The sequence below is a fragment of the Lagopus leucura genome, unplaced genomic scaffold, assembly GCF_019238085.1.
Source record: "Lagopus leucura isolate 7727_CA_CO unplaced genomic scaffold, USGS_WTPT01 Super-Scaffold_760, whole genome shotgun sequence".
NCBI lineage: Eukaryota > Metazoa > Chordata > Aves > Galliformes > Phasianidae > Lagopus > Lagopus leucura.
This window is the reverse complement of record NW_024962257.1, coordinates 8,781,522-8,803,620: the sequence shown is the minus strand read 5'-3', so window position 1 is coordinate 8,803,620 and position 22,099 is coordinate 8,781,522. Positions and strand designations below refer to the sequence as shown.

The 22,099-nt window shown below is 40.9% G+C and overlaps 1 protein-coding gene and 1 long non-coding RNA gene across 2 annotated transcripts in view; one reads left to right on the top strand and one right to left on the bottom strand.

Moving 5' to 3' along the window:
• Positions 1–3,595: 3,595 nt before the first annotated feature.
• The window catches only part of CYTH3 (cytohesin 3), a 46,876-nt gene continuing 28,372 nt past the window's right edge, over positions 3,596–22,099 (bottom strand). The window contains exons 5-13 of the mRNA XM_042864605.1: positions 18,701–18,819; positions 16,112–16,192; positions 14,112–14,224; positions 12,008–12,156; positions 11,100–11,211; positions 5,172–5,248; positions 5,018–5,089; positions 4,730–4,884; positions 3,596–3,803 (exon numbers count right to left, since the gene is read on the bottom strand). Coding sequence (XP_042720539.1) covers positions 3,731–3,803; positions 4,730–4,884; positions 5,018–5,089; positions 5,172–5,248; positions 11,100–11,211; positions 12,008–12,156; positions 14,112–14,224; positions 16,112–16,192; positions 18,701–18,819 — 951 coding nt within the window. The 3' untranslated portion in view covers positions 3,596–3,730. The remainder of the gene's footprint in view (positions 3,804–4,729; positions 4,885–5,017; positions 5,090–5,171; positions 5,249–11,099; positions 11,212–12,007; positions 12,157–14,111; positions 14,225–16,111; positions 16,193–18,700; positions 18,820–22,099) is intronic.
• Positions 9,080–16,226, top strand: LOC122176242. The gene is made up of 3 exons (XR_006177668.1): positions 9,080–12,774; positions 15,515–15,613; positions 15,703–16,226. It is a non-coding gene; the product is annotated as an uncharacterized LOC122176242 (long non-coding RNA).

Sequence of the window (22,099 nt, the reverse complement as noted above, 5' to 3'; positions counted from 1 at the left end):
TGGCCACTTTGATCTCTCAGATCACCCTCCTCCTGCAGCAGCCAGGCGTCTGTCAGCTCTCCTTAGCACTTTCCTTTTGGACAGCCTCTGGTCTGGTCGTGTGTGACACAGGAACTTCACTGGCTGTGCTCGTGAGGTGAGCATAGCAGAGCTCCTCTGGGGAGTTCCCAGTCTGACTCTGGAGTCGCCTCCCACTGAAGTGCAGCTGTTCAGAGGGAATGACTGCTCTTACTGCACATGAGCAGGGAACCTGCCTTAATTACGGTTTCATCTGAATAAGTTGTCTGGTGTGTTAAGAAGGGTGCTTACAGGAGCAGTTATCAACCATGCTGTAAACTGACTCAATCTCTACACACAAATCTGACCAATTAACGCTCAGCTCTGCTAAATGAGGAGCTCTACAACAGCATATAGTTTCACACTTTATTTTTGAGAATGTCCAGGTTTAAGCAAAAGGTCTTAATGATAAATGACAACATTAATATTGCAGTGGATTTACACAGAACATTACATTTTTAACAATGATTGATACGGAGTATTTGTCATGCAAATTACTTGTGTACACCAAGTAATGCTTATATCAATACATATCTGTACAGCATTTACATCTTATATTTATACTCTAACTAGAAACATTTTCCAAGAAAATATAGAAAAGAAACTGGTAAGCCACAAGTCTTCATTTGTAGCATTTGGTCTACAACAGACCCAGCTTTTCCAGCAAGCATATCTACATAGATATGTAATAAACTTTAAAAAATATGTATTGTTTTTATATATGAAGCATTATAAATGCTGCTTGGGTTATAAAGGTTGTTTTGTACCGGTTTAAAACTGTTCAAGATGTTAAGCAGTGTAGAGCTTACTTTGTCAGAGTATTGTAAAATTTAAGTCAGTCCAGCTGAGCTTAAGTATTATGTACAGTTCTCTCCCCAGACTGCACTGGCACCGTGGCTGAAGTTAATGGCCACAAGGTTTGGATATTCAGAGAAGCCATACGTGTGGCAGAAGCAGTAGTGGCTCTTGCTGGCTCCTGCAGTTTCAGAAGGCAATGGTAAAACCAAAGAGCTGAACAATTACACAGCTTTCAGTGCAACAGGAAGGGAGAAGGCTGTTATTCCCAGGGGACTTTTCCTCAGCACGGCCAAACGCTAGCAGGTATTGCTTTAGGCCACAGAGCAGCTCGCTGTGCTAGCTACACCTGGACTTGAGGCCCAATCGGGAAGGGAAAGGTTGAGAGATTTTTCTTTACCCTCATGGATAGTACCTGAACTTGGCCTGAACTTTCACAAGCCACTTTGTTTTACTGGCCTCGTGACCAGTGGAAATTCTGGGCCAGTTTCACTCCGTGTTAATACTGTTACAAATAAAACAACCACCATTTAAATTCAAATATCATTACAAACAAGAAAGACATTCCATTAGCTTTGGTAAATTAAATAGCTATATTGAGCACCGCAAGTAGCTGTTTTAGATGTCACATTTTAATGCTACAAAATAATATATTTCCTGCTATAATATCCTCAGATAGCTGTTACTGTGAATAATTACTTGTGCAGGATATAAGAACTTCCAGCTAAGTACAGCAAATGAACTCTCAAGGCATTTCCTTCATGCTTATCAGCAGACTTCCTCATCTGGTTAAATAAATACACTTTCTTGCAGATGATATCTCAGAAGATAAGAATCAATTTTAAAAAAGTGCTTCATGGCTTATAAGTGTTTTGGTAATCTCCTATTTCTCCGGGCATAGACTTTGCTGTGTTTTACCTTTGCACTCACTGGCTCCTGTGACAAATCTCATCCAGAGCTGCAGCTGGGGAGTGCATGGCTTCAAAGGAGAAGGCGAAGTTGCGCAGCAGAAGACTCAAATCTTCTAGCAGCTGCTTTGCAGACACAGCATCTACAACTTCATTTGTTTCCATAGAGTTCAAATGGCTTTCATTAAACAAAGATAGCCCACAGTGATACTTACTAATAATAAGTATTGGGATTCTACCTCCTTTGGCTGAGTTTTGCTTCTCACTCAGATCTGAGCATTCATCCAAGCAGCCTGCAGTTCCACACGCTCTGGGGAAGGGTGACCCCAGTCTGTTTCAGCCTTGTTCTGAAGCGTGCAAGAAAGCGAAACAGTCACAGGCTGAAACCCTGCGCAAAGCAATGCAAATCTGTAAGACAGCAACCACAAATCAAACAGCACTTTAAGGGTAAAATGAGATTTGAAAAAGGTAACTTAGTGTCTTCTTAGTGTCGGCAGAATTCCCTGTTGTGTATCCAAGAAGCAAAACTGCTTTGGCATCACACTGGCTCACCATTGGCACAGCAGACATGGCTCAGGGTCGACAAGACAGGAAAAATAGAAGTACTGCTGGAAGTAGTAGGATCCAAAGAAACTTCCTGCCTTCACTGTGCGATGAGGGGCTGCACCTCAAGAATGTTATGTGCACTGCCACCAGGAAGTGTGACAGAACGCGCCTCAGCACGAGACCCTGACCAGCTTCCATAAGTTATAAGAAACTGCAGGGGCCGACTGCAGTCAGGTTGCGTTCTTGAGGTGAAAAGAGGGATATCTACTCGTGTTTTCAACTTCAGCCACTGAAGTACAAGTCTGAAACAAATATCTTTTAAGAATGTAATGAAAATATTTAAATTCTTTGTATGTTCAAAGTTTGTTATCAAGCAAAGGAATGAATCAGTGCTGCTTGCTCACCTACTAGGGCTGTATCTTACAGGAAGAATACGCTAGCCTGGTTTTTCTCCCTTTAAAAACATTAAGTGCATGTGAAATTATTATTTCAGGCTGTTTTCACATGCAAAGCCTGAACCCTTGCAACTCATGCAAGCTCTGTCACCTTATTCCTTTAATACTGTTAGTTAAACTACAATATATCTAAAACATAGGAAGGATATTACTACAGAAAAAGCAGATTAAACCAGTCATTAACTCTCACTGCTTATCGTGTGAGCAGACTGGAAAGAGTTTTTGCCTTCTCGCAAATACCAAACCACATCTATGCAGTGTCGTGGCTGCAGACAGGCCTTTGCTGGTGGGACCTGCCTGTGTTTCAGTGCATTCACTCCGTCCCTTTGGCACAACTGGTTAATGATGTAGCTGCCTGTCTGACACTGAGCTGCACTTCCAAAGAAGAAAAACTACTTCTAGAAGGTGGATCATGTGCTCTAAATGACTTTACTGCAAGACATAAGACTTGAAAACTTACTGAGATTGTGGGTTTCCTACCTACAGAAAAGTGCCAGGCTGCCCTCTACTCCAGTTTTTAGTGTTGCATTTTACTGAGAGAGAAGTTCTTCAAACGCTTTTCCCATTTATGGGCGCTGAGCTCAAGAAGCAGGTAATGGATATTTTACCATTCTTTCCCTCCCAGTCCACACCAACTGTAGTTACAACTAACACAAGTGGAAACAAAGCTTCCACGTCATCACTTAAATTAAGTTCCAAGAAAATTATCCTCTGGGATTTGAAGCTTACTTCAAATTATATGCCAATAACTACTCTGAAAGGTCTTGCCAAGATTTTATGTCATAGTAAAGTGTGTGTGTATATATGTATATATACATACACACATTATATATATATAATTTTTTTTATATATATATATATATATAAATGTACAGTTACTGTCTTCCTTTCGTTTGCCCAAGGTTTACATTACACTCCATTATAGCCCATGTAGAAGTGGACGCAGGTATCCATGCTACCCATCAAGTCCTATTTCTTGTTTGCAATTCTTCGTTTCCTTGTCGCCAGCATGTCGTAAAAGGGGTCCCTGCTGATACTTGCTCTAGAAGAAACAACACGAATTGTCAGTTTGGTTAACAGTTCTCTGCTTTGGAAACTGAAATTTGTTCTCTCCTCCTTTTGGATGGCTCCCCACTTCTAATAAGATAACGGATTGCTGACCTACAATCACAGCACAGCTCACGCTGGAAGGGACCCACAAGGACCACTGAGTCCAACTCTCAGCTCCACCCAGGACGATCCAAAATCCAAACCCCATGTCCAAACACTTTGTGAGCTCTGGCACACGGGGCTGTGAACACCACCTTTGTTGGCCTGGTCCATGCCCACCGCCTTCTGGTGGGCACCTTCCCTGCCCCCATCCACCCCTCCCGACAGCTCCGTGCCATTCACTGCGCCCTGTCACTGTGCCAGGGAGCAGAGCTCAGCGCTGCCCTCCGCTCCCAGGGAGGAGCTGCAGTTCCTCTGACCATCAGAAGTATTTGTTTATAAACAGACGGTGTTTAGCTATAATTTGTTACAGAGTTCATACTTCCATCTTGAACATAACTTGAACATAACTTGTTCCTTTAAGTTTGGGTCTGCTACATAAACCTCAAGTTGAATTCAAATTATAAAAGTTCTGAGCCGCACTGCGAACAAGCTCAAGATAGCTGTCACCAAACAGAAGAAGAACAGCATAAAATCAGGGTTAAGGATGGTTCTCAAAAGGCTTTACATTTGCTGAAAAGATTCAATTTTTTTTTTAAAAAAAGAAAAAAACATTTTCTTCATTTGAGTTAGAACCTGCTGTGGTACTTAGGACCAGACAGCCCGACTCATCCACCCCAAAGATCCTGACCTTAATCCCAGAGGATATTGCCGAATCAGAACTCTTTAAACAAGTTAAAATGCAAGGTCTCTTCATATCTTATTCAGAAAAGGAGCTTACGCTTCATTTCTGAAAGATATTTAAAACTCTGAACTCACTTGATGGACTTAATCCACTCTTCTTTTTCTTCTGGAGTGGGAGCAGATATTCTGTACACTACGTGGTTGCCTTCCACCACTCTGCCATCAGCTTCAGTTTTACAGGCTTTAATCACTTGGCCTTTATGACTGGGATTATAGAGCTCAAAGCAGTTCTGAAGGGTAGGAATGGAAAAATATGTTAAAAACAAAGCAAAACAAACAACCCAGAAACAAATTCATTTACTGCAATCTCAGTTCCAAATGGTTTACTTATTCATTGAAAAAATGATAATGAGGGTATCTTACTGGTTTTCTAGGGTCTTCAACTTCTCTTATGCTAAGATTTTCTAATGGAATAATCCCTCTAGGTTCTTTGTCCTAAAAAAAAAAGGAAAATACTGCATGATTTTTCCTTGCCATACCCAGAGAATAAAGGAAGCTCGCAGCAGTATATACTCACAGTGGTGTATTCAAAGTAATACAGGCAGTTATCAGTCAAAATGAACCACCTTCGTTTCCACGTTTTTACTCTTCCCCCTATAACCAAAAGGCATTGATAAGTTAAACACGTCACTGTCAGGGCTTCAGCAAGGGATAAGAAGAAAGCAATTGAGTTTTGTTTGTTTTTCCAATATATATTTTAATCGCTTAATTGCAGATGGATCAGGCACAGATGAGCTGAGGTTAGGAACATTTCTGTAACCTGTACAAAGCTCCAACTCCTGAGTCAGCATTAACTATGGTGCACAAAAGCATTATGGCAGGAGTCTGTACACTCTCTCAGGTTTCACCCAAACCCAAGGGCTCAGCAGAGCCCTGATACTACTGCTGTACAGCCCTCAGAAATGCCAGTGCTGCTATGGGAAAGCAGCAAAGCAGGAACTGGGCTCCAACCACAGGGCCAGCCCTGCCCACTGCCTGTCTTTTCACAAGGATGGGGTCTCCTCAGTAAAATTCAGGACATTTTATCACCTTCCTTCCACTTGTGACTTCACACGTGATTATGAACCTCTCTCTAGTTCTGCATTTAGCATCCAGTGTGTTAAGTGCTTATAAACACTGCTGCTTGCAAGCAGAACAAATCTGATGAGTCAACAACAAGGAGCAAATGCAGAAATCCTACACCGAAGTGCTTGTACTCACTTTCAATAATTTATTGTTCTAATGGGAGACGTGCCCCTGAGTACATCTGACAGAAGGCACAGCTCCTGCTCCAGAAATGCCATCATTTCCCCACAGCAGCAGCAGCTGCTGCACTGCTCGCTCTCACGCCTGCTGATGTCCCGCTGCGTGGATCGGCTCCTTCAGGAACACACATTACTGTCAGTCCTTTCATCCCCTGTTCTGCAGTTTGCTGCCTAAGAACCACTCCGTTATCCCGTAAGTGAAACTTTCAAGAATCATTTCCAGGGAAGAGGAAGTAAATAAAGAACTCCCATGTGACAAACATACAGGCCGAGTTCCACCATAGCTAAACGACTTCAGGATTGTGGCTCCACCTGTGCATCATCCATTCAGCAATCAGTCACTCTCATTATTCCTGCTGTCTCCAAATAATTGGTTTTCCTACTGAACACCCTTGCATAAAATAGTTCTGTGAATACACACAAGGTTCCCCATTTATTTAAAGTCATAAACAAATTTAAGAAACAATTTTTTAGCCAACTGCTCTTCTTCAGATAGTGGGAATTTTGTTGATAGTCTGGATTTCTGTACTGAAGTTAAAAAGCAGTTCTGGGGATCTCGTTTTGTTTTAGATCCATAGACAAGCATTTGCAGTGCAGACCAAGTCCTGTTGCATGCTCCACCTTCCGTTCAGTCAGTTTTATGACCTCAGGATAACGCAGTGCAAACACTGCAGCATTCAGAGGACTCAGATTTTATGCTTCCACTACACACACACACATCTCAAGAAAAAATTAATCCGCAAGCAGGTGTGGTGAAATAAGAGAAGGCAAAATAGTGCAAGATGCAAAAGCTGTGACAGAATGGATGGTTGAGTGAACTGGAGACAGTGAGGGAAGAACTGGTGGCATTTTAGTACAACCACTGTGACAGGCACTTAAATAAGGCACTGCAGAAACATTCAAACTGGCACATAAGTCACTACAGAAATTCCCACTGCTGGACTGAGAGCTGGTTCAAGTAGCACCAGGTATTCGGTCTGGGAACAGAAAGCCAACAAACCACACCCTGATTCACTTCTGGATCAATGAAGAAGCAGCAGCCAAGTCAAGCTGATTGCCAGGGCAGTCCGTCCTTTCACTCTACCACCACGTTTTTCATGCAGTCCAAGGGTCACTGCACTGTTAACTGCTGCTCCCATCCCTCAGCCAGCCAGGTTCAGCTGAGTGCCATAACAAGAGCACAGGTGCCTGTTCCACCAAGCAATGTGTTACTCTTCCATAAAAAAGGCATCGAAGCAGGACTTTTTTCTTCCAAAATGATCAACCATTCTCAAATATAAGCCTGTATCTCCATCCCAATACTCAGCTGCAGCTGTCCAGCAGAGCAGAAACTCTTTAATAAACTTGAAAGGCAATCTGATCTGCACTCATCATGGTTGCAGGCATCCCTGTACAGCGTGCATTTAATCTGCCCTTAACCGTGGGCTAAAAGCAGGAAGCTGGTTGATAAGGCTGTACTGACCACAAACACAGCGCACAAGATTAATGTGTAGGAACTACTGATAACAAAATGTTATTTTTCTTGGCCAAGATTGCTGCAGGCTCACAAAACAACATCACAGTGCTTAGTGCTGTGCTCCCTGCCTTATTCCAGCCTTTTAAAGATTAAAGCTAAGAAGGCCTCATTTATCAGAAGAGGACCAAGGCAATCAGCATATGAATCCATAAAGCTTTACAGAAATGGACAGATGCAGAGGTTGTACTTCTCAAAGATCCAGTTGATAAATTAAAATGCAAAGACATCTTAAATAACAAAATAAAGCAGTGTATCATCTTGTTGGCAGAATTCTAAGGGAACTACAGGTAAAGGCCATAACAAGGCCAAATGCAGACAAAGAGGGATACAGATCTTCTTTGCCTACATAACCCAACACAGGAATAATTTTTTTCCAGCTCTGGGTGACATGAACAGCACAGCAAGGTACCAGAAATAAAACCCGCACTCAGGAAGGCCCTCAGCTTCCTGACTGCTGCTCCCCCGCCGGATTTGAGAAAAGCAGAGCCATCCTCCCAAGGACAGAAGCACTGCAACAAACACCACAGGCACAGCAGGCAGTGAGGCACCTGGATGAGCAACCACCTCTTGGTGGCTGCCTGATGGGCAGCCAAAGTTCACATCTCGTGTCAGGCTGGAGTCACTTCCTGTCCTGTTCAGAAGAGCAACATCACAGCTTTCCTTTCCCCAGAGGAAATCACACACACCAAGCTGCTTGCCAGCTGAAGCCATTTCAGACACAGAAATGCCCTCCCTGTTGCTGGGCAGTACCAAAAAGAATCTGTCCCCATCCATGTGACACCCATCCTCTAGTTGGTAAGATCCCCTGTTGGTCTTCTCCAAGCTCAACAGCCCCAGGTGTCTCAGCCTTTCCTCCTAAAAGAGATGCTCCAGGACTCTCATCATCTTTGTGGCCCTCCACAGGACTCTCTCCAGTAGTTCACAACATAGGCTTATTAAAACCACCGACAGAAAAGCAACTGGCTGAGTCTAGCTAGCTAAAACCAGAGGTGCTGCCCAGCACCCAGTTTGGTGCTTGAATTTGCACTGAGCCACAGCTGAACTGAATTCAGAGCAGGAAGCTTCACAAAAGCAATCATTTTTGAAACGTGGCTTTCTAAAGCACAATGCCAGGCTCCAGAGCTAGGAAAGTCTTTAGGAGAAGCAAACTGTATGACGTATCAAAGATTGACAACATCTATCTCCTGCCCAAAGAATAATCAACATGGTGAGCTGGCACAAGGAGCCAAATGGGAAGAGACGCTGTAAGAAGTACAAAATAAGGACTTGAGAGACTCTGGATTTAAGGGCTCATCTTCATTGTTTTATATATTAAAAAAACTCTTCAGCAAATATTAATACAGTGGAGCACTTAAACTCATAGCCTGGAATACAATCTCCATCAATTTCAGAATGTTTCCCAACAGAAAGGACTGCAGATGGTCTGTAGCAATGCAGACAGTGTGGATGAAGGCAGCATCCCCTCACTGTTTAAACCTCCTAGCAAGCAGGAAACTCAAGGGAGAGGAAAACAAAGAAAGAAGGAAAAAAAGCACTGTTTATTTCTGGTCAATGCACACAACCCAGCAAAGTGCATTTGTGTGCACCCTATTCAGATAACCTGCTGCTGCGAGGCCAGGCTGCAGCTTGTAGTCCCATCCACAGGTTTGCTGCTGGGTTTCCATGTGCTGCCTCTCATCACACCACGCTCAAAGCCAGAGCCAGAGATCACTTCTCCAGAAGCACCTGGCAGCGCTCAGCCACTCTTTTTTGTTCCATTTCTTTGTTCCTTCTTATTTATTTATGTAGATCTCTCATATGTGTTCTGTTGACAACTTCTTCCATGGTGTATGGCTGGTACTCCTCTACACACACAGCACTCCTATTTATACTGTGTGTGTATAAACTTACGAGTGAACAGATATAAATGTGCAGTTTTCACTATATTCAGACAGTTTATTCCCAACCTCCAGAACAAGCATTTTTTTCTACTTTGTCTTAAAAGCTTTTTAGCTGAGATAGCTATTGCCTCAAACTATAACATGGAGAAAACCTGCAAAGTCATCTTTGAAACTGTAGCAGCTCAGCCACTGCATGCCAAAATGAGCAAGGAATCAGCTCTGCTCTTTTTTGCAGTTAGACAAAGAGTCTCTCTATAGTGGAGAGGTCAAAACCAGACACTGCAGAGCACCTGAACAATTTACAAATAGCTCCTCATGTGTACTTCCAGCAGTAGCACAACCGCTGGTTTCCAAACACCAGCAGAGAGAGCCCACAGCTCTCCCTTGCTCAACTTTCACCACAGTGCACAGCCCACCTCTCGCCCCAAGCGTGGATCCCTCTTCACACTTCAGTCACCATTCTCCAAGCGTGAAGTGCCCTCTTCTTTAGTAAGTTCAAGTGGCCTAACACTGGCCCCAATGCAGTGTGTCACTACTGGCTTTGTAGAAAAGAGATTTATTGCATCGGGAAAAAAAGCAAATGAAAAAGACAAATTTTACTGCCTTATAGAGGAGAAGAGTCCCTGAGCACAAGTAAAGCTGATGGGATTCATTTGTTTAACTGAGGCCGTAACACAGTGCAGTGCCAGGGGACTGCAAATCACCAAAGGTTCCAGCCCCCCTAAACTTCACACTATGTTAAGATGTATTTGGTTGCTCAGTAGGATGTTTACAAAAGAAAATACGCAGGAAGAGGAGCAGCTCTGATGTATGTGAAGTTCCAATGCAATCAGGTTTTTCCAAAATTCTAATGTACAGATGTACAAGTGACAAAATCACTCTGGATCTTCATTGTAAGAGTACAAAATGTTTTTCTCTTGGTCAAAATTGTTCTTCTAGTTACATTCTTCAGTGAATGCAGAAAAAGTCGTCTCTATTTTTCTGCTTTCTGCTTAAACACCTTCTTTTGCAGAAGACACTTGCACATGAGCTAGACACTCATGCCAGCCTTTGTGGACAGAATACCTCTGATGATACTGTTAGTGACACCGAGTGAAAAAGCAAAATGCTACAATAAATTTAAGAAAAAATAACTAAGAAAACTAAAAGAAAACGACAACAAAAGAAAAAAAAACAGAGGAGGGAGGAGGAAGAAAATAAAAGAATGAGCAACTGAACAAGAGGGCACTGGAAAGCAATCAGATACGTACCTCCTAATGCAGAATAAGCAGAGACAGCCAGTCACAGAACAGAAAGGTGATAGGTCATAGGCCATAAGGAAAACAAGAAGGCACATTTAAACCACTCATTAAAAAATCATAGCCAAAACCAAACCAAGAGAAACTCACAAATAATATGGAAAAATAAAGACACACAAAAATAACTCTTTGACAAGAAATCCTGTTTTTGCACACAGAAAACTGAGCTGAAATTTCACATGAGTTCTGTGCAGTGACTACACGGAGGTTTGGCTGTTATCTATCCATCACGGCACCACACCGAGTTTCCTTTCTGTTGCTGAGTTTTCAGTTCTCAGATACCAGAAACAAAACTCCAAAGTCTGAAACAAGATTGCTGGTTTGTATACGTGAAATAAGGAGTAACAACCTTCAGTTGTAAAGGAGTTACTTATTGTGGCTTACACATTTTTAAATGTAAATTGCAGCGTGAACCGTATTACATTGATAAGGAAGCAGCTGGACACAGAAGCAGCAGACACACAAACAACGAACAGACACAGCAGCCAGGCTGCTCTCAGAACTAACCTAATTTCAGCAGCCAACCTTCTCTATCTGGATTAAAAAATGTATGCGTTAGATCATTTCCATCATCCTCTGGAATTTTAAATGGCTCATTCTTAATACTTTCATATAAATTCTAGAAGAATAAAAAGAGGAAAAAGACCTCGTTAGTAATGTCCATCAGAAAGTACAACAATGTCCTACTGCTTCTCAGTTTCTTTGTACAAAAAGCAAAGGAAATACTGCCAAAAATTTCTGGACCATCCATTCCCAATTGTTGTTCACTTCTCTGATTAAGTTTGCTTTTAAATTACTTTCTCTATAAACTCTCTCTCTAGATTTTATAAGTACTTCCCAACAAACACATTTTTATTTCAGAACTCAGTATTTCAGAAGTTTCAGCTTCTCAAATCGTAATTTAGCATAACTGTTGCCAAACAAATCTGGGTTTTTAGAAAATACTTCAGATCATCACATTGTGTTAGAGAAGTAAACAGCTTTACTGTTAGCTCAGGGGAGAGGAGGAAACTCCACACCACACGTGGGAAGAATAGAAAAGCAGTAACAAAACAGTCATTTTTTCATTATTATTTAACTATTTTTCCTACTTTCTCTGACTTATCTAGAAATAGAATTCTTTCCATAAGAAGCCAATTCCATAAGAACACTGTCACAAGGATACTACTGAGAGACATACAGAGGACTTCCAGTGGAATCTCTTCTCAACATAAGATCAAGATTAGAGACAACTAACTGAAAGAGACCATGGATATCAATGGATGGTTCCTTCAGTCTCTCAAATGGTTCTGCATGGCAGAAAATGGTTTTTTTTTTACTTCCCTTGAGAAATCAGTCTGAAAACTGTTGCATATGTATTAAGTTTCCTATTAAAAAACAAAAAGCAGCCCCTTACCTTCACCATTTTCACTTACCCGTAATAATTCTTCTGGAAGGTCTCCACCTTCATTAATTCCACGGTTCATAGAAATAAACCTCTCTACTGTTGGCTTATCTCTGACATTGTGGTTGTGCAGGCTGGTATTTAACATGATGATTGCAAACGACAGCACATAGCACGTATCTGAAACCAGATTGGAAAAATGAGTTACTTTTCTATGTCTACAGTAGATGCTGTACAGGCTTGGTCCATCAGACATCAATTCAAAGTGCCTCCAAAGTTTTACCACAGACACCCAGAGGAAGAACAGTCTCTTCAAAATAATACTCAAACTGCATGTAAATAAAACTGAAAATAACATTTGACTCAATTTCTTGGCATACAAAGGTGCCAATATCAAAGGATAACAAAAGAGATCTTATCATGCCTCTTGATGTGGTTGTGACTGTAGAAAGCTCTCCCAGAATTCGAACAAGATCATACATAAGAAAACAGAGGATGGAAATCTCTCTGCTACATTAAGAAAAGACGTGTTTGCATCTTCTGTATTTTGTTTTCAGTAAGGATTTCCCTCTGTAGCTGTTGCTGATCTTCTTCACATTAACCTTTTCCTTGCCTACTTTCTTACCCTCGAATCAGGTGATCAGAAGGAAGCTCCACACACACATAACTGAACAGACCAGCAGTGCTAAGACACTATGCCATTCTGTGCAGGATGGGAGAGCTCTGTTGGCTTTTTATGGCCTAAGTACTTCTAAAGGATGTAATTCAATAGAAAACTGAGCTGCATTTCTAACGGAGGTAAGTCTTTGATAAGCAGATTGCTATAAAGAAAAGATACAGTTCTCCTAAGGGAAAAGCTGGTGACTTTATATGTAATATATAGCTACACAATCTAAATCTCCCCTCTTTCAGTCTGAAACCATTTTCCCTCATGCTGTCACAACAGACCCTGCTGAAGAGTTTGTCCCCTTCTTTCCCGCAGCTCCCCTTTAGATACTGAAAGGCCACTCTCAGATCTCCCCAGAGCCTTCTTTTCTGCGTGCTGAACAGCCCCAGCTCTCTCAGCCTGTCCTTGTAGGGAGGTGTTCCATCCCCTGGAACATCTCTGTGGCACTCCCTGGATGTGCTCCAATAGACCCATGTCTCTCCTGCAGTGAAGACTCCAGATCTGGACACAGTACTCCAGGTGGAGTCTCACCAGTGCAGAGCAGAAGAGCAGATCACCTTCTCTGACCTGCTGGCCAAGATTCTTTGGATGCAGCCCAGGATATGATTGGCTTTCTGGGCTGCAAGGCACTTTGCTGGCTCATGCCCAGCTTACCATCCCCCAGAACTCACAAGCCCTTTTCCTCAGGAGCTCATCCTTTCATCCCACTGCTTGCACTGATAATGGGGATGGCTACAACCCAGGTGTAAGACGCTGCACTTGGCTTTGCTGATCCTCATGAGATTCTCCTGGACCCAGTAGGGAGATAGTGAGATATCTAACACTAGAATCCTAGTTCTCAAACACCCAGTGCAATGCTGTAATACTACAATGTGATGGAAAGTATAGCAAAGTGGCACAATCTTAGGAAGCAGCAAATGAGAACAAGCCCAAATGCAGCAGCTGTGAACACAGAAACAAAGGAAGAAAAACTGCTTACCTTTGGAAGGCTTCTGGTAGGCAGGGATCTCCAGCAAGATACCCTCATCTCCACTGCTAACCCTTACACGAGGCCTGGGAAGGGGTGGATCCTGGCTCCAGCCCTTCTGCTCCCTCAGGTATGTTGTAGGTACCTGAGCTCCCCTGGGTGGCCCTGCCTTCCACCAGATGTCAATCACTGGTTCAGGCTGTGATTCAGCATTTCAGCTACACACAGCCAAAACAGCCTGGTGACATTTCTAAAGTGTGTCTTATGCTCAAATTGGTTTACACATTAATGGCAGAGTTTAGTAAGTGGAAATGAATACTGACCATCAGCTTGTACTTTCCAGATGTGAAATATAAAATCAGACAGCAGCATTTTCACAGTTCTCAGGAAATGATTATTCTACGTATTATTTTATTTTCAACTTTCAAATTAGCCACTTGCTAACTTTCCTTGCACCTGATACAGAAGCACATTAACATTCTAACATCATTTATAACTAACCTGTAGACTGAAAAACTCCTGGGTTACAAAGGCAATAGCGTGAAGCAAAAGCTTCCATCATACGATCAATTTTCTGAGCCTCTCCTGGGAGTCTGAAGCTCCACAGAAACTGCCTACAGAAAAAAAGAATCATTGTTAAGCTCATTCCAATATTTACATATTAAGCATCTATTGCTAATAATCAGAAACAAAACCCAGCAATGTGGATATAAAATGTCCTAGAAATACGGTCTCCATTTCTCAACAAACAAGTCAGGAGCTATCATAAAGCAACATGCACAGATGGCTAACCCAGAAATTCAGCCAGCAACACTGCATGCTATCAGGCAAGGTAATATGGCAGTTCATATTCTGAGACTCTCTTTTTTCAGGACTAGTAAACAATTTTCTGTATGCATCCCATTTTTCCATGAGAATACTACAGAGGAAAAAAAACAGTTCAATCCTCCCTGGGATTTCTGTCTACTAAGAGCAATAAGCACTCAGCTAGACTTTACTTACAATGTAGAAAGAAACAGGAGATAAAATATTTCTGCTCAGGGAGAGAGGGAAGGAGTACAGCAACACTTATCTTTAAATGAATTAATTAAACATTAAAAAATGAAAACAACTACAAGAGAAACACCAGTGCATGGAGAGAAGTGCTGCCTGTCAAGTGTAAGTTGCCCTACAAAGATCAGACCCAGAGCTTAAGAAAGACTGACAATATCATCTCAGTAATTTTGTAACATATGCAGGAGATCAGCATGAACTGAAGTAGAATTTTTACTTTCCTAGCTTACTGTTTCTATATATGGGTACACTGGAATGCATACAGGACAGAAGTCTTCACAAATTCACTTTCAGCAAATGGTGAAACTGAAAAGTTCCAATTAACTGAGTCACTTGTTCTTTTCTTTTTTAGCAAAACAATCATCTAAACTAAAACAGGACCTAGAGCAGCAAAGTTACATGCTCTGCCATGCAAAAAACAATTCCATATTCCCTGTACAGTGGGTGCCAATATAATACCCACTGGCTCCTGTTCTCGTAAGTTTCCGTTTTAGGACTTCATATCAAAGAGTCACAGGCCATCCTTAACTTGGTTATACTGTCTTTTACTCACCTTGTACAAGGTTCCAACCCAGATCACGAATTTTGTAAGCTACCAAAATACAAACATTTAATAGTAGCAGCTGCTAAGGTAGAATAAAATCGAGCCTAAAGTTAAACTGAGTAAAAGAGATAGGGATATGAAGCCTTCCAGAAAATCTGCATCAGCCAGAGCCTTAGCTTACGCCTCAGGCAGCTCAGGCTAACATCACCACATCACTCAACCGTAGCAAAGCTGTTCTGACTCCACATCACAAGGTGCTGCACCAGAAACAAAGATCACATGAACATTTCTATTTATCTATTGTCAGGGGAGTCACTTGAAGCAATGAGACTGGCAGAAGTGTATTTCACCTTAATTTCCTGGATTAATTGTGGATTTCCATAAGCAACACTGCATGCTTCACAAGGTAACTCCATGCTACCATCTCAGAGAAAACAAGTTTACACACCAAAGGAAAAAAAAATATTACACTTTTTTTTTTTCTTCACATGACAGGTAAATATGAATAAAGTAGGAAGACACTGCTTGTACCAAAGTCTACCTCTGTGCAACTGCACATAAACAGTAATTCTGGCCTGCAGTGCTCTTGCACCCATAGGAACAAGTGGAAGAAACGGATGAAGAAGGGGACAGCAAAGAAAATGATCTGTTTGGCTGGGGCTTTGTTTCAACCCATCTCTGTGCTGAGATATAAAACTGTCTTCAAATGTTCACATTTGGCAGGCACACCAAAAAGGCACAGCTACAAACAATTGGAGGTGCTAAAACAGAACCGCCTCTGCTAAGCTGCCTAGTGAGGTACAGAGTCATGCTGTGTTACATCAGCTTTCTGACAAGTACAACACAGTGACTCCTATGAATGTGCAATTGAATGCAGGAAGAAAAACAGAAAGACTTTACTCACCGTAAGGCTTGTACAAGATTGAGATCAGCAAACTCATGGAGTTCAACAAAAGCCTGAAGAACTTTAATATTAAATTCATCTCTGTGAAAGAGAAAAATGGAAATAAACAATTACAGTGCTGAACTTCAAAGCCTTCTTAGTTACCTCTTTTTCTTATAGAATAAGCAAACAAACAGATTATACTGATCAAACCAAACGAATTGTTATCACATTCAATTTTAATTGCTTGTGTTTTGCCCATTTCTGCTAGCATTTAAAAGCTAAGCTATCAAGAGCCACTACACCTGAACAGGTTTTATCACTGCTTTTTCAAATGCCCTGAAAGTGGCCTGTCTTTCTTTGCTTCATATTTGTTATTCTTGCACCTACCCTCACAGGGGAAAATATTTGATAAATCTATTCAGTACAATAATCTTTTGCAGCAATTGTGTCATGAACACTTGAAACAACAGTTAAGGTAGGATTCATTTCTTTAGCCATACAAAGTAGAACAAATAAGCCATACTCCAACTGCTTATAAGAAGAGCTTTTTCAAAGAAGTACTTAATATGTACCAAATTCTTATTCTATTCTCCAAAATTGTTACAGTGGAAGCTTACTAAAAGCTTTTGACTTGGCTTGCTCTCAGCTATCCTTGACATCATTATGCAAAGCATGAGCCCAACTATGCTTTAATACAAGGTTATTTGAATGCAAAAGTTATTTTTAAAGGCTGATAAACACAAAATGATTTGAATGCAGATAGAATTTAGTCTACACCACCACTACGTTCATATGCCTGAAGCAGAAAGGTTTGTAATCCTCAGGGTGTGCTTTAAATACATAATCAAGGCAGAATGTTGCGTATCAACCTCCACCCAAAAATAGAAAGGTGTGCATTCACCAAGAATTATCTGTTGTGTTACTGACTAAATGCTTGTAGCTAATCTGTAACTCACAAGCAAACACTTGAAAGCAAACCATTTATTTAGATGTTTCCAGACTGTTCAGAGAACCACAGAGCATCTCCATCAAGCAAAAAGAAGCAATTCTCATCAAATTCAGTATTATCAGTTGAGCTCCATGCTACATTGCAGAGCAGTGAATTCGTATGAAGTGCAACTGCACAGAGCACTCAATAGGGCTGCTGTGTTATCTTAAGCCAAAGATGCACCTTGCCTACATGTACACAAAGCTGCAGTAATTCAGCACAAATACTCTAATTTTTGCTTTTTTTGGTTCTAATGTACATTGGATGAGTCATGCTTTGTCATGTGAGAAGCTTTTCGTGCAGCTCCAACTCTGCAAACTAATACAGAAAAAGATCCTTTTCACAGTTCTCCTCAAATTTTAGCACCAACTTAAAGATTCATTAAAAAAGAATATTTTTTTTTTGCTATTCAGTACAAATCACTACAATTTCTCATATTTAAATAATGAAAAATCCAGAAGATGATCCTGAAATAATAATACATCTTTGAATTTGATATGCGAGCAGCAACGTGAGCATTCTGCAGTACGCCAGTGGGACTGGTCGCACTGGTGAGATCCTCCTGCACAAGCACAGATTGCTTGGGAGCACAGGCTTGGGAGCAGAATACTGGAAGTATTTCAGGAGGTAGTGCATAACTCTAAAAAAATGCATACAGATTGTCTTATGCAAGCTTTGTTACAATTTAGTAGATATTAACATACAAGTAATTGCACAATACTACCCAAATATTCAACACCCTAATGCTTTCATATTGAAATTGCTCAATGTCTACACACATGGTCCAGAAACTGCACAGAAAACCTTTTCAAAAATATATGTACAATAGTGAAAACTTTCATTAAGCTTGTTGCTGTCAGGAGGAAATAGTGCACAAACTAAGCTGCTGATGCTGTAAAGAGATTACAGATGTCTCACAGGGGATCTGCCAGAACACATCACTACAGCAGCAGATCCTAAATGAGTCAGCTTTTAAACCTCCCTAACTGGCATCAGAACCAGCACATGTTCAAGCACGCAGATGGCACGTACTCCAACCTACCTGCTACTTCTATCTCTTGCTGCTCCCTTTCCCAAAATCCATTCCTGGGCTGCACCTCAATGGAAGCAATTTGCATTTTATTGCATTTTGCACATTTATTGTGCTAGAACTGATGCAGCTGCTCTGAGAGATGCCTCCTTATTAAGAGGAAGGCCGGTACAGGGATGACACTAAAACCTGCTTACAACTACTGTCCCAGGAATGATCCATTCTAGTACGTAATTTTCTTCCTATCAATTATTATCAGTTGTAAGCCACACCTTGTCTAGGGACGGTGTCAGGAATTACTAAAACTGTTCACCATTCCAAAAGCTTATGGTATTAAATTCTGCTTTAATGCCAAATTTAAGGATATTTTCTCAAAATGGTAAGTTACAATGAATTAAATATTATTCAACAATGGATCCATTTAAAAACAACAACTAATCAACATCTCATAGGTTAGCATTACTTCCCTCTGTAGCTTTTCTGCATCCGTGAGGAGAAGCTTTTTGTGCAGCCTCTGAAGGGGCAGGTAACTCCTCCAATTGCTACGTGTGCTTTGTGAGCAAGATGAAGTTTCAGTATTATTATTTACCTTTCACCGAGGTAATCGCCGATTACCGTTTTATTTAATCCTTCTCCTTTGTAAAGGAACTGTGCAATGTCTTCTGCAGTGTTCTGCAAGAGGTCGTTTTCTATCAGAAACTGTATTCCCTAGGAAAAGCAATTTTAGAGGAGAAGGAATATTAGGTTTTTTTCCACAGCATTTATGTAAATACTGCTCCTAACATTTGGCATCTGTACAGTGTCACAGACATGCACGCAGCATGTAAGAGTTAAATTAGTCTACAGTTGTTTTTATTTCTCTATTTTACATGAAATAGTAAACAAACGATTGTTTTTTCCCCAGTCAGATAAGCAGCATTTTGTACTGGTTGGCAGATATAAAAGGGAACACATTTTTAAGGCAAGAAGTACCAGGTGGCAGTTTGAATTCCTTAACTACAGAAACATCAAGTATTGCCTTAACAGGTTAATGTAAGTTGGCCTGCTCAGCACACTGCATAAATGTCTGAAGATAATCTGTAAAATCATATAACAAAGAGGTATGCAGGAATGACTTAATCACCACCATGACAAAAAATAAAGCATTTGCAAACTGCACCCCGGAACATCAAGCCACTACTTGCAGGAGAAGTTATGGCTGAAGATACTGAAACCAGTTGAAAGACTTTATGCTGACTCTGGGGATTGGCTGACTGCAAACATGCCTGAATTAAAGCACTCACAAAGGGCTGCCCGTGAAACCTCTCGGGCCTCTACTACAGAGCTTCTACAAAGCCAGGAGGAGCCTTACCCCAACCTCAGTGCACACCTGATCAAGGCCCTGATTCCTACACTTCTCTGAATCACTGGCTACAGAACTTGCCCGCTCTGAGATCCCCAGAAAGCTTTTTGCAAAGCAGGAAATAGAGGAGTCTATGGGTTATTTGAAGTTTACATAAAGGCTGGAAATGACGTCCACCACTCTGTAGATCATGGACAGCTCTTTACATACATATATGATTTATTTTAAGCTTCGATACTTCATTTTCTGTGATAAATCAGGACAGTAAATTGACTTTTTTTTTTTTTTTTTTGGTCAGGCAGATAATAATTTATTATACAAAACCAAAGTCTTAAATGCAGCTCTCTCCTAACAATTTCATCATCTGAAACTCCGTTTCATCACATGCTGGTAGTATGACAACTTGGTACTTTTAGAAGTCATTTCAGAACAGATGTGATTTCATTGCAAAGGAAACATCATTTTTACTCTGAAGCAGTAATAGCTGAGATCTCCTCAAAACAAATCAGCTCAAGCATATTTGATAACATTTGTGCAAAATCTTCACCCGACGATGAAACATACCGCTTTTTTTCTCCATACCAACACAAAAAGTTTCTCAGATGTGCCAACCAAGAACGAACCCTCCTTCCAACACACAGCAGAAGTTGCAGCTGCAGGTTGCTTTGCTCAACACCCAGACTGCACTATTCATGTTTAATGCAGACTGCCCATAGAGTTTGTACAAGTTGTACAGGTTACTGAAAAATGGAAATGACTGGAAATGTGGAAAACAAAGGATACCTGCACAGAAACAGGAATCTGAGCATGCTGCAAAAATCAGTGGGTTTGAGGGCTTTTTTTGTTTGTTGGTTGTTGGGTTTTTTTTAATTCTTCAGATCTTTAAAGCAGCAGAAAAAAAATCAGATAGACAGGAAAGGAATGTCTGGGACAACTCTCATGTCTGGAATACACTGTAAAATAGGTCAGCCAAACACTCATCAACTCCTCCACTATCTTTTCTCTTGGTGTAACTGCTCTTTATGAAGGCTGATACAAGACAAAAGGCAGTCATTTGACCTCCACACACAAAGTCAGCATCACACAACAATTTGTTCTTCACTAACAAATGCCATATGATTTTTAGGTTTGTTTTTTTTTAAAAGCCTGTGCAATTAAATCTCCGATTTTCCTTTTTTAGAGCAACTTGCTGGTAAATTCTGCACTTCTTTAGATCCTGTTTTTGTCACAGGGAATCCATTTCCCGAGCCCACCATGGACAGCAGTGACACCCACTGCTAGGAATGCAAAGCACAGCTTCGTGTCCCCTGCACAGGGATTTCTGAAGTGCTTCTTGTTTTGTTTTGCTGTTTGTTGGTTGGTTTTGTTTTTCCCAAACTTGACCATTACAGCCCTTTGCCTGATGTAACCTAACTGCATCCAACACAGCTATTTTCAGCAACGACTTTCGGGTCAGGGGACAACCACACACCTTTGGGTTACCCCATTGGAAAACACAAAACTCTTCAAATAAAAATGATTAAAGAAATCAGCGCGATGTGTTGCTGCTACTATGAAAACACTACATCTATATTATTGGATTTTTAAGGGAAAAAAAGCTTTGAGGATTCAAATATTCAAACATTCAAGTGAATGTACTGTTACTCTGCTTCTTTCACATTCCCAACCACGGAGACCACCTCTCCTGCTGCTATGAAGAAGCATTGTTGTCACAACGACCAGAAGTTCATTCTCTCATTCAGCATTAAAATAACATACATTTCAGCTGCCTGTAATTTAAAGTTGCAGCTCCTAACAGAGAGACAATCCAGCTTTGGAGCATCCAGCTACTGCAGGCCACCACTGATTTACAGACATTTTTAAGGAATTAGTACTCGAAGTCCATCTACCACATTTATATTACGTTACAGTAGTAATGTGGCCACAGCATCTATTTACAGAAATAACTTTATCCCATAAAAAGAGCAGCAAAAGTAGTTAACACTGGAACGAAGGCAGCTTGCATCACTGTGTGATTTTGCCACAAAATTCTAGGAGGCAAAAGAGATGGAGGAAAATAACAGTCAGAATATCAGGGATATTCTGCCCTCAACAGAGCTGAAGTCATACAGACATCAGAACGGGAAAGAAACATAGCAGCCATGGTCACCAGCTTGAGAAGGGTTCAGTATCACAAAATGCTTCAGTGTTTTTACTAAACTGAAAGCAGCCAGAAGAACAGCAGCCGTTGCTTCTCCTGGACATTACAGAAAAGCCATCAAATCATAACTGACATCAATACAATTTGAAAGAAGAACAAAGCTTAAACGCTCTCAAGAAAGATGTTAAAGAAGATTCTTCACAAATAAAGGCATTCTGCCTGCCAGTGTTTGCCCAAGCAACATAAGTAGGTATCTGTGTTATGTAAGTGTACAGATATATAAATGTTCACATGTGAATTTTTCACAAACAGAATTTGGATATGCAAATATAAGAGCCCATATGAGAATAACTAAGAAGCAAGTTAAAAGCATTTTGGAAGAATCAGAGGGCATTTATAGAGATATATTTAAATCTATTACTTCACTGGTAGCCAAATTTCTAAGTACTTTTAGAACTGTTTGATACGTCAACATAGAACACACTCTATCAGGTACAAATAATCTC